Below are 11,603 nucleotides of genomic sequence, written 5' to 3' on the forward strand. Positions count from 1 at the left end.
AAAGAATACTATCTAATTGGCAGGTGATTAAAAAATTAATAAATAATCTCTATCAATCAAGTTAAAAATTATGTACTAAATAAATCTTATTGGAAATGAAAGAAAAATCAAACATTGATGCCAATTTTATCTGTTTTCGAAGTACATGTGCGAGAATTAGGTTAGATTAAATAGATAAATAAGGTTATGTTGCGCGACTCCTAGTTTACGAACTTGGGCAATCTGAAAATATTCAATAATTATCAAAGTAGAGAAAAACTAAACAAATTTAATTGCCAGTATTTCTTCCATCAAGTTTAAAAATTTGGTATTTCCAAAACTCAATCTAAAACTGCCGCTTTTACTTAAAATTTCCCGTAAACGAAAATGCGTTGCCATGGTAAAATACAAACATCCCACGTCCAATAAAATCTTAAAATAGCGACACGTGATAGACGCTTCCAATTTTATTGGTTCCATAACACCAGTTTAAATTTACCGCCTCTGGGAGGCATGCGTTTGCCGAACACATGTCAACTTGGCAACCCTGCGCCGTCTATACGTATGGTTAAGCGATTCTTTTTAATGGAAAATAGGTTTTTGATAGTTTTAGAAGAGTTTAGAACATTTGAAACTAAGAAACATAATTTGTCGAGTCTAAAACATATATTTTCTATTTTTGGCGGAAATATAAGCAGCGAGCGAGTTATATTTGTGAAGTGGTAGATCGCCATTTTCTTCACGCATACATACGATCAGATAATTTGTCAGTTCCCTTATGAAATATAAAATAGTTTTAAGTGCATAACGTTAAAGTGCTTCACAACTATTTTGTATGCTTTATAATGAGGACTTTTACTGTGTGAGTAGTAAGAAACTATCCATATTTGTAAAACTTTATTGTTTGTCCATAAAAATCTGGAGTGATACGGCCAAATACATATTGGGGTATTTGAACTCCTGTTTTAACATCCTAATGCTAATAAAGCCTCCATATGACTAAAATTTTATATTACAGTGGGATTAGGATATGCTGGAACATTTAAACTCAAAGTTGCTAAATAATGGCACAATACTTTGAGGTTTTAAGTCAAAGAGAGAGCAGCGAACAAAATCGGCATTTTTTTAGCACCAGTGACGAAAATCAGCAAACCCAGCAAGTGAGATATATTTTAGCTGATGAATCCCAAACATTTCAACAACAACAGGTTAGAATTTTTTCTTATTACTGCAAAATAATTTTATGTAAAATTCCATGCTTAAAGATATGAAAATTAAGGCAAAGTGTTTCCTGATTTTAGTTGGTTCAGTTATCTGGTGATCAGGTAATGTTAGTTGATGGTTCTCAACAGCAAGTACAACAACTTGTTATTGAATCAAATCAGTTAACATATCAACAAACACAAAATCAAGCGCAACCCTTTATGCAGATGTCTAATGCTAATGCACAGACGCGACAGATATTTTATATGGAGTCCAGCGAAGTTCCAACTCAAGAGAATGTTCAAACTGTTATTGAGCAGACACCAACAATGCAACAGGCTCAGGCTCAACCAATTGTGCTGAATCATCAATTAGGTTCTCCTATCTTTTCTAGAATATATTTTTTATTTTTTAGCCCCTAAGTTTTTGCAATTTAGCCATTTTGTTGTGCCTCATTTGTTTTGGTGCCATTTCTTGATATATTTGAATTACATCATTTCAAATTAGTATGAGTTTAGGTTTAATTTACCAGGGTTACTTTATGAATACTTGAAAGTCAATCTGTTTTCTGGAAGAAATTAAAACAAGGAAAAAAACTTTGGACATAAATAAATTCCAATAATAAAAAATATAGCAAACTTGTAAAAATGTTTTTTGTTTTTTATTTATCAGTCATTTTATTTATTATTCTATGAGTTTTATATTCATTTTCATTTTACAGGGGCATCTTCAAACCGACAAACTAGTGCTCAGAGGCCGCTTTTAATACGAAATAATTCCAGACCTACTCAAGTAAGTAAAATAATAAATATAGTAATTATTTACGGGAATATGTTTATTCAAGATTAACATGGCAAATCAACCTGTAACCAATCCCCGAGCTCCAATACCTCAACAGGTGACAAGATCTTCTGCCGTTCAAATGAGAAATAATGTAGCCAATCCGCTGAGAATGAGGTCCCCTTCTTTACCTCAAATTAGAACACAGGTACAATCTCTTAGAGAAGTTTAAAATGAAAAATTTGTATTGGGCTTTTCAGCAACCAAGATCAGTAATGCAGCAAAGGAGTGCAGTTCTTGGTATAGTGGCCAAAGATTCAAATTTAGTCTCTCAAGAACCACAACTTCAATCTTCTTCTCCACTTCCTTCCTCTCCAACAGTGCTGAAGCAAGTTCAGAAGCAAATAGGGGATTTCGAACATTCTCAAGACAAAAACTCAGAATCAGTAAGTTGTTCGCAAGTTCTACTCAGTCTTTTAGCAAAATATATTGCAGCCGAGCTCCGGGGTCTCTCAAGAGCAGCTGCTTTCTTCTCAGATTGTAAAACCAGATTTTCAGAAGCAATCTCCAATGAAATCAGAAAATGTTGTAAGTAAATGACTTTGTATTAAATATTAAACACATTTGACAATTTTCAGGATGAGTTGGATGATCATGATCCTTCAATGAATAGTAATCCTGCTCAAATGGCTAACTATAAAAGGATTCTTGAACAAAAGCAGCAAATGACAAAAATGGGCCTTTTATCCAGGTAATCATGAAGATCAAAACAATGTCTTCAATTATAATACCATATTTGCCATATTTCAGACTTCCAAGTCAAATCAAAATCACCCAAACACCACAAACGACTCCTCAACAGCAAATATTAAACCAAATTGCTGAATTGCCACCCCCTCAAGAACACCAACAACAGTCACCAATGTCATCCCAGACCTCACTGCCCCAACAACAGCAGATACTGCAAACAGGAGGCCCAGCAAGTTTCCCTGCAACTCCACAGCTCCCTCAACGCAAGCCTAGAGCACCAGCGCGACCGCGGAACCAAAACGCTATGCCAAGAAACAGCGGAGCTGCAAAACCCAAAGCACCTCCAAGGACGCCACAACCCTTACATCCATATCCAAGAGCAATGGGTCAACAAGCAAGGTTCCCTTTGAATCAACAGCAGCAACAGTTAGCAAACCAAGGGCCAGTTAGAAAACTGCTAAACCAGGTACGTTATATATAAAATTTATGTAATTGCATTCTGCAGATCTCGCACAGCAGGGTTATTCCTACTACCAAAATCTGCTTTTGTTTCATTATTAACAATACTTAATTAGCGATTGCTATAACAAATTATTTTCCCCTAAGCCTCAAAACCAGGTGGCATCTCAGAAGATGGCCCAACAGCAGCAGCAGCAGCAACACCAGCCCCAACAACAACAGATAAATGACATTCAGCAACAACATGCCGCCGCCCCTCCACAATCTCAGATCAATTACCTTATACCACCCCCCACTCCTAATAGACCCAGACAACAACGTCCTTTACCATCATACATACCGTCTAGTCAAATTCAACAAATAATTGGTAAAAATGAGTTTGCTTGTAAATTTTATCCTTACTAAATGTATCTTTATTAATTTATCTATAGAAAATACTCCATTAACAGAGGAGTATTCTGACTCAATTAGGATGCTGGTCCTATTAGAAAATGGAGAACAGAGATTGATTACGTTCACTTTACCAAAAGAAGCTTGCACAATCCAGGAGATTCTTGAGCAGGTCAATGTACCTTTCACTCCAGAAACAAATATTCAAGTAACAGAAGCAAATACCAATGGAATTAATTATATTGTCACAGTTGGAAATGTTACCAACTTTGGGTATGGCGAGGTAAGTTGATATTAGTTTCATATTTTTATATTTTGAAGTAAAATTATTACAAAATGGTAAAGGTTATCCCCAACTTCTAGAAATGTTCTTTTATGTAATATAAACATGGCAAGAATTTTTATGATTTATCATTTTAATAAATTGAATAATTAAATAAATGTTTTTTGTGGCAAATTACTACAAGAGAGTCAATTAATTAGTATATTTCATCTCTAATGCAACTGAATAAGTTGCATGTTTGTTGCAGAGATATTACTAAAAGGCAAAGTTATTTTTAAAAAACAAATATATTTCACGTGGAAATTGAAAAAGATGCATTCCAAAACTTATTTGTATTGCAGATTGACAATTCACAAATACAGATATTGTATTCTGATTTTTTTTTGCTTTTAAGAGAACATTACCTCGTATTTGGGAACAACTTTTAATTCTCGTAAACGTTTATTAATGTTATTTGTCTTATTTGTTTCAACAATTTTGCACATTTTTTTATTACACACACACACATTGAAAAAGATGCATTCCAAAACTTATTTGTATTGCAGATTGGCAATTCACAAATACAGATATTGTATTCTGATTTTTTTTTCCTTTTAAGAGAACATTACCTCATATTTGGGAACAACTTTTAATTCTCGTAAACGTTTATTAATGTTATTTGTCTTATTTGTTTCAACAGTTTTGAACATTTTTTTATTAATAAAATTATAAATTTAAAAAATCCCATTTGTTGTACCCTTAATACACAACTTCTGTAAAACCATGTTTTAAGTGTATTTTCCAATTACAACAGGACGAATGTCAAGATAATATTGATCCCTCCCAGTCTCCTCCACCTGCGCCTCTGCCCCCTATTGTTTCTGAACAGCAAGAAATGATCAAGCCTGCTTCACCGGAGCCTCCAAAAGAACAGCCGAAGCTGGTACCAGGAAAACTAGCTGTATGTTCATATTGCGGATATACTGGCGAGGATTTCAATAGATGCGCGAGGTATTTATATTTATACACAATTTTGGCAACCAATGAGAGAGTAACTAACTATATCTTAGATGCAACCGGAAATTGCCCGACAATGTGAAATCTATCGACTCGCCTTTAAAAAATAATGGTCAGAAATTCAGCTCGGCAGAAAAGAAATCGCTTATTGGTTTATCTCCTTCAGGTATGATTAATATATTGTTCTGCTTCCAATTCTAACATATTTGAATATAATTGGGAAAACCATATTGCTACTACAGATGTTGAGGTTCTCCCTATGCCGATAATACAGGAACTTGTGAAACAACTATGAAAATTTTTTTGAGAAGGTCTATGAATGATTTGAAATATTGCTTTTAACCAATGACCTTCTGCCAGTATTTTCTCAAAGTATGTAACAATTATATTAGATCTACAGGCAAAAATCAGTTAGGTGTGTGAATATAGCTGTTTAGTGGCTGAGGCGCATCACTTTACCATGGTAGGGCCAATCTAATAGCTTTATGGGAAAAACATAAAAAAACTAAATCATGTGGCACCAATCTTTAAAGTGAGACTTTTATCCAACTTCAAATACAAAAAAGCTCTTATTTAAGAGTTAAATCTTATTTTGAAGGTCCATTTTTTTTAACTAACCAAATCAGTTACTTATTTGATACTTTCCATTAATTGTATTCCATCTATTGTATTTGTCCTTCAGTACCAAAACCGACGACTCCAATTAAAAAGAAGCCTACAAAAGCGAAACCAATGGATAATGAATCGGTGGTGATAAGTTCTGATGAGGAAGAAGATGAGAAAAAATCTGCAAAATCAGTAAGATTGCCCTAATTCCATAACCCTTCAATTGATCCTCAACCAAGTAAAATAATTGGGTTGGGCACTTGCTTTTAAATTAGTTTTACTTTTTAATTTTTCACAGAAACTTCCACATGCTACTGTAATACTATTTACAAATCTTCTGGATTCGTCCTGCGTCGGTTGTTTCAGATAAACTCTAATGAAGCCAACAGGTTTTTATCAACAACCGACGCAAGAAATCCAAACGTAAATAGTTTGTAAATTCTTTACCGTTTTAGCAAACAAGACCTGGGTAGCAAACCCAGAAAAAAAAAAAAATTATATATATATATATATATATATATATATATATATATATATATATATATATATATATATAGAGTTTACCTAAAAAAAAAACTTTTAAATGTGCACCCCAATTGTATCAAAGAATTTTTTTGTCTATAACAGATTGGGGGGAAACTGCGTGTAGTTTTTGTAACTGAAAATTTCACTTCTTTTAGTTTTGCCTTAATTTTCTGTCCATTATTACAACATTTTTTACTCATTTGGAAAATTTACTGTAATTTCTTTATACCCCTTTAATGTCAATATTGTTTGCTAGGTTAGTGAACAACTTTTGAAAAGTTTGGGGGCATCTGTGACAATTAGTCCTGTAACAAAAGAGCCGTCTTTGACTGAAATGAAGAAGCACATTTGCAAAGGTAAGTATTGCAATACCTGGCAAAAATTGTGAGGGTTCAATCTGATAAATCAAAATAAATCTTAAAAATAAATACTGTAGAACTATATTATTTCAAAATATTTGTTAATTTTTTAACCTACTTGCCAATTTCTCTAAATTTATTGACCACTAAAACAAAAACCAAAGAATTTTACAAATTTGTGAATATATATTTTTATATTTGTGTCATTAATGATTGATTTAAATTAGTAAACAAAATAAGCTTTGTAGATCTGAATTATATTGGCGAAAATATCAACATCCACTCTCTTAGCTCCAGAGCAAGTTATCACAGAACAACCTATGGCCAAAATATTCCAACAAATAGTTAGATTAAACTTGAAATATTTTTTTTTTTATATTTTTGCCTTTGTCTTTGAAATGATTAATCCATAAATAAACCTTTACTTCATTTTTTCAGATTTGCCTGAGACAGTTAAAAGTCTGACAATGGTTTTGAAATGTCGAACAGTGAGAGTTGGATCCTATCGTTTTGCCCCACCCGAGGAGGTAAGTACTCGACACCTTTACTAAAGTTCCTATTTATGTGATTTAAAATTTTCTAGATTATAATTGATTCTCGAAGCGTATCAATAAAGGCCCCTCCTGTGGGTACACATGGAGAATTCGTTACCCTAACAATTAATAGATCTGAAATAGTGAAGGTGCTGGTCAGTTTTAATAAGGGCTTACCTGTCGTTTTTTATTATCTAAATGTGGATGCTGCACCAGTGATTAGGGAGCTCCTCAATCTCCAGTTAGAAACCGGATTATATTACGATCCAATATCAGAAAAGGATGAGTCTTTCAAAAAGATAACATTGCTACCCGACGAGTTTCTTGATGAACAAAAAGCAATTTTCCAACAAATTTACGGCGCTCAGCCTTTTAATATTATGGATGAACTTACATCTAAGGAGGCCAACGATATTTTACTTAAAACATGTCCGAAGGATGGGAACTCCTGCTCTGCTGGGTAAGCAAATTGGTCTTTTCAGTTTATGAATGTGTTGAACATTTAATATTTTGTTGGTGTCAAATATTGATATGATAATTGTGATTTGTTATATATACATTGTTTTTATTCCACACACTAGGCAGTTTAAAAAAGTGGTTACATTTTATATAATAAAAAGAAATTTCTATCGCAAATCACGCGATTACAAATAATGTAGTGGACTTGGTTCTCATATTTAAAAATTCTTCAATAGTCACCAAATGAACTAAAATATAAAAATAAAACTAATTTTCTGCGGTTAGCTGGATAGCAATTGTACTTTAATAATAATAATCATTTTATTATCATTAACCATCTATTTGAAAAATTGCAAATAATAAAAGCTAACCTACCTTTGTCTATTTTCTCTTAAATCCTTGTCTTTACATTTTAATACTTATATAGTTGGTTAAATTTATTTTTTGACTTTACTGGAAAAGCGTGCAATAACAAAACCTACCTTACTGCATTTTTTTCTATAATCTTTGTCTTTACATTTTAATTTTTATGGGGTTGGTGAAATTTATTTTGTGACGTCTCTGGCAAACAAAAATTTACATGTTTGGCGTCACTGATTCACTGATCAATTAACAGTCAAATGTGGTGGTACCATTGAATGTCTAAATTGAGGTTAGGACGCGTAAAACATGTCCTAATTATAATAATATTGCTTAAAATGAATGGTCCTTTTGAAAACGTTAATGGTTGGCAGTGAGTTGCGAACACATAAGTAGTTTTAAAACATTTTCTGTCTATGTTTTCGATTTTCAGAACATATACGGAAATAAAGCAAATATTGTTTTATCCCCCTGAAGGACCCGCAAGACTTACGTTAAATACTGAAGATTACGTATGTTTGGCTGCGGATCAATTTCTAAACGATAAAATAATCGACTTTTATCTCAAATATCTATGGGAAAATCTTCCTCCAGAGACGCAAAGTAAAGTGCATATTTTTTCTACTTTCTTTTACAAAAGGTTAACTACAAAGCCAAGTAAAGCTAACAAGTAAGTAAAATGATGAATTTTAATAGTTTTTCTAATAGGATACTTATTGTCTTTCAGAAAATCTCTTCCCCATGAAGTTGACCCAAATTTAACTGCTGCAGAAAAAAGACACTCTCGAGTCAAAAATTGGTCAAAAAGGACAAATTTATTTGAAAAAGATTTTATTGTGGTGCCAATTAATGAAAATGCTCATTGGTTTCTTGCCATAATTTGTTTTCCAAACTTGCAGGGTATGCAAACATTTGATGGCAAACCTTATGTTATTGATGTCAAACCAAAGAAAGGCAAAAGTGTGTCTTTATTATCTTGTAACATTCAGCTTTGCTAATAGAAAAAAATTATAGAGCATAAGGCAGAAAAACCAATCCCGTGTGATGATCCTTTATTAAGTGACAAAGATGAAGCAGAAAGTGAAGCTAGTGACCTAGAGTCCGATGATTCGGATTCTTCAACCGCATCCGCTGCTGCAACTAACATTGCTGCATCAGTTAGTATAACCCCCCTCCCTAGGGTTAAAAAACCTGAGAGACCTCCAATCAAACAGTAACTAGTGAATTTATAGATATATTTTTCAATTCTACTACCTCCTTTGTTTTAGGCCTTGCATTTTAATATTTGATTCATTAGCAGGACCAAGCAGGTCACGTGTTGTCGCTACGTTGAGAGATTATCTGACTGTTGAATACAAGAACAAAATTGGAGAAGAGAGAATATATAATAAAGATTCAATTAAAGGCTCTGTGGTAAAAGTACCACAACAGACAAATTTTACTGACTGTGGTTTATATTTATTACAATTTGTTGAACATTTTTTTAAGGTAAACCATAATTATTATTTTTTCTATTATATTTTTTATATCTACATCTTTTATTAATTCCTTTCTATTTATTTTAGAGTCCTATACAAGACTATTACATACCAATTAAATCCATCAAAACCTGGTTTGAGGAAATTACAGTCACTAAAAAGAGAGAGGACATTGCAAATTTAATTAAAGAATTAATGGACAAGAATGGAGGAAATCTAAAACTTTTGCCAGATATAATATTGCCTACAATGAATGGTAAGCATTTTAAATGTGCAAAAGTAGTTTAGTACTTATTCTTTTGTAATTCTTCATGTCCGAAGTAATTGAATCTTAGAATATATTACTAATATTTTTTTTTATTAACTTTATTAAAATCAGTGTTACCAACAGTCTTTTTTAATGTTCTATGTTACCAACATATAATCAATAACTATTTAACTAACACTGTTGCCACCATATAAGAATGTGAATTTATATTTATAACACTAGTGTTGCCTAGTGTAAGTTGATTACATTTATTTATTTGATAATTATTGTCAAGTTCATTGAGGACATACATACGGAAAAAAATGTTTTATTTTCATCTGATGTCAATGCACGAGTACCAACATACAAATGGTACACGAAAAAAAAACGGCTATATACTTTTTTTTGGATTTCATATTTTTAACAATTTTTTAATTTGATTTTAAGGGAAGTTGATTGAAAAAACACAACAATCTGAAGAGGAGCATGAAAGTGAAGATATGTTTACAGACATTGAAGATTCCGAAATGACCGATCCAAATTTGGCAAATTCTTCTCTTCAATTAAATGAAAGTAGTGAGATGTGCCAATCAGACGAGTCTTCTGTGGCAAACACTGATGTTTCTTGTTCCCCTATAAAACCTTCAATTGAAAGTGTTAGTGATAAAGGTGACATTGTTGCCACTGTGATGAATTCAAACTTGCTTAGACCTACATTTAGTGAATTTCCTAGGATTACAAACAAAGACACTTTAAATTATTTAAAAGCAAAACGAATCGTGCGGCATAAGCAAGCTGAGGGTAGTCCAGAAATAAAAAAAATAAAATTTGAAAACAGCACCAAATAATACTTGATTGCAAATTATACAACCTTTGTTATAAGAAACTGTTTTAATATTAAATTGTAAATGTAATTTTTTTATTTATGCGATTTACCTTACAGTTTTAATTGGGTGAGAAAAGAAATGTTTATGCAATACACAAATTGATTCTTTTGGTCATTTTGGTTAGTTGTTTATTTTGTATTTAGAATGTAAATGCGAAATTTAATTTGAAATAAAATGGTTAATGGCGTTGAGTTCATTGACTTCCAAAAACCCCTTACAGTGTTGCCATGCGTTAATTTATTTTTAAATTTTTCTTTTCGGGAGCACCAACATAAAAAAAATATTTATGGTTAATTATCAAGGTCAGTCTAAAGTCTGATGGTTATTCAATGTTGCCAACAAAATTACTCGTGGCTCGTTAAGTATGCATAGACCACAATTATAATCGTTTGGCGATTTTATTTTTATTACATTAGTGGTCTGTGTTTCAACCTAAAATTTTGATATTGTGATTAGCAATGTCGTACATTGTTGACCTGGACAATGAGACGAATACCGCAATAAGAGTGCAGCTTTATGAAGATGTTAAAAACACTGAGATGCTCAAAACACAATTGTTATCGGGAAAACTTAAATGCTGCATTATCAAACCTTCCCTGATTTTGGATGTGTTGCAAGTTATCGTTGCAGCAAATAAAGCTGTAACAGCCCGCAAAATCACTACAAAGTCGATTTATACTGAAATTTTGTTTAATTTATCTCCATCAAACAATATTACCCAAAGTTTGCAAAGATTTGGAATTGGTGATAATGATACCACATTGTTAGTTGTGAGTTTAGTGAAAAAGGATGACAGCAACGATAATGTATTTACATCAGTGGTCGGACATGAGTTGGATATTTCTGAATTGGGATGTTTAGCTGACTTGCATGCACTAAAAAGGATTTATAAAATTAGTGAAAAGGAAAGTCATTCCCTGGAACTTTTGGATTCTATAGTTAGTAGAATAGCTTGTAAAGAAATTTTGTAACATTTAAAGATGTTTTTCTATAAGATGTTTCTTACATTGTAATTATGTGACAATAGTGCTTTATGTTCATTTATTATTTTGAACTGCAGTTACTAATTATAAAGGACGATGAATGTTTAATTTCTTTTGCACTGAAAGTCATGCGGAACAGATTTAACACATCTAAATTTGATGGTATTTAGTTCGAAAGTGCTAAACTATTATTAAACACCTATATTCTATTCAGTCTTTGATATGAAAGGCAGGTACTGCACAGCACAATAGCGAATAAAAGTGGTAAATCATTAGTGCCTGCTTTTATTTGGTTTATAAACTTTTTTTTTATCTATCCTAAGTAA

General features: G+C 32.3%; 2 protein-coding genes across 2 annotated transcripts; both read left to right on the forward strand.

Annotated features, from left to right (window-relative positions):
* The first annotated feature begins 541 nt into the window (after nucleotides 1-541).
* Nucleotides 542-10,475, forward strand: LOC132696950 (uncharacterized). The gene is made up of 23 exons (XM_060662131.1): nucleotides 542-841; nucleotides 998-1,187; nucleotides 1,281-1,557; nucleotides 1,904-1,974; nucleotides 2,027-2,170; nucleotides 2,223-2,408; nucleotides 2,458-2,550; nucleotides 2,601-2,713; nucleotides 2,773-3,178; nucleotides 3,319-3,538; nucleotides 3,603-3,844; nucleotides 4,638-4,834; nucleotides 4,894-5,006; nucleotides 5,523-5,638; nucleotides 6,228-6,327; nucleotides 6,769-6,857; nucleotides 6,914-7,323; nucleotides 8,116-8,352; nucleotides 8,410-8,642; nucleotides 8,697-8,895; nucleotides 8,951-9,170; nucleotides 9,248-9,416; nucleotides 9,855-10,475. The coding sequence occupies exons 2-23, from the start codon at nucleotides 1,044-1,046 to the stop codon at nucleotides 10,253-10,255; spliced, it is 4,380 nt and encodes a 1,459-aa protein (XP_060518114.1). The 5' UTR covers nucleotides 542-841; nucleotides 998-1,043; the 3' UTR covers nucleotides 10,256-10,475.
* A 225-nt stretch (nucleotides 10,476-10,700) lies between these two features.
* Nucleotides 10,701-11,558, forward strand: LOC132696742 (EKC/KEOPS complex subunit TPRKB-like). The gene has a single exon (XM_060661748.1). The coding sequence runs from the start codon at nucleotides 10,753-10,755 to the stop codon at nucleotides 11,263-11,265; it is 513 nt and encodes a 170-aa protein (XP_060517731.1). The 5' UTR covers nucleotides 10,701-10,752; the 3' UTR covers nucleotides 11,266-11,558.
* Nucleotides 11,559-11,603: the final 45 nt, after the last annotated feature.

The sequence above is a fragment of the Cylas formicarius genome, unplaced genomic scaffold, assembly GCF_029955315.1.
Source record: "Cylas formicarius isolate icCylForm1 unplaced genomic scaffold, icCylForm1.1 PGA_scaffold_1__22_contigs__length_36826433, whole genome shotgun sequence".
Lineage (NCBI taxonomy): Eukaryota > Metazoa > Arthropoda > Insecta > Coleoptera > Brentidae > Cylas > Cylas formicarius.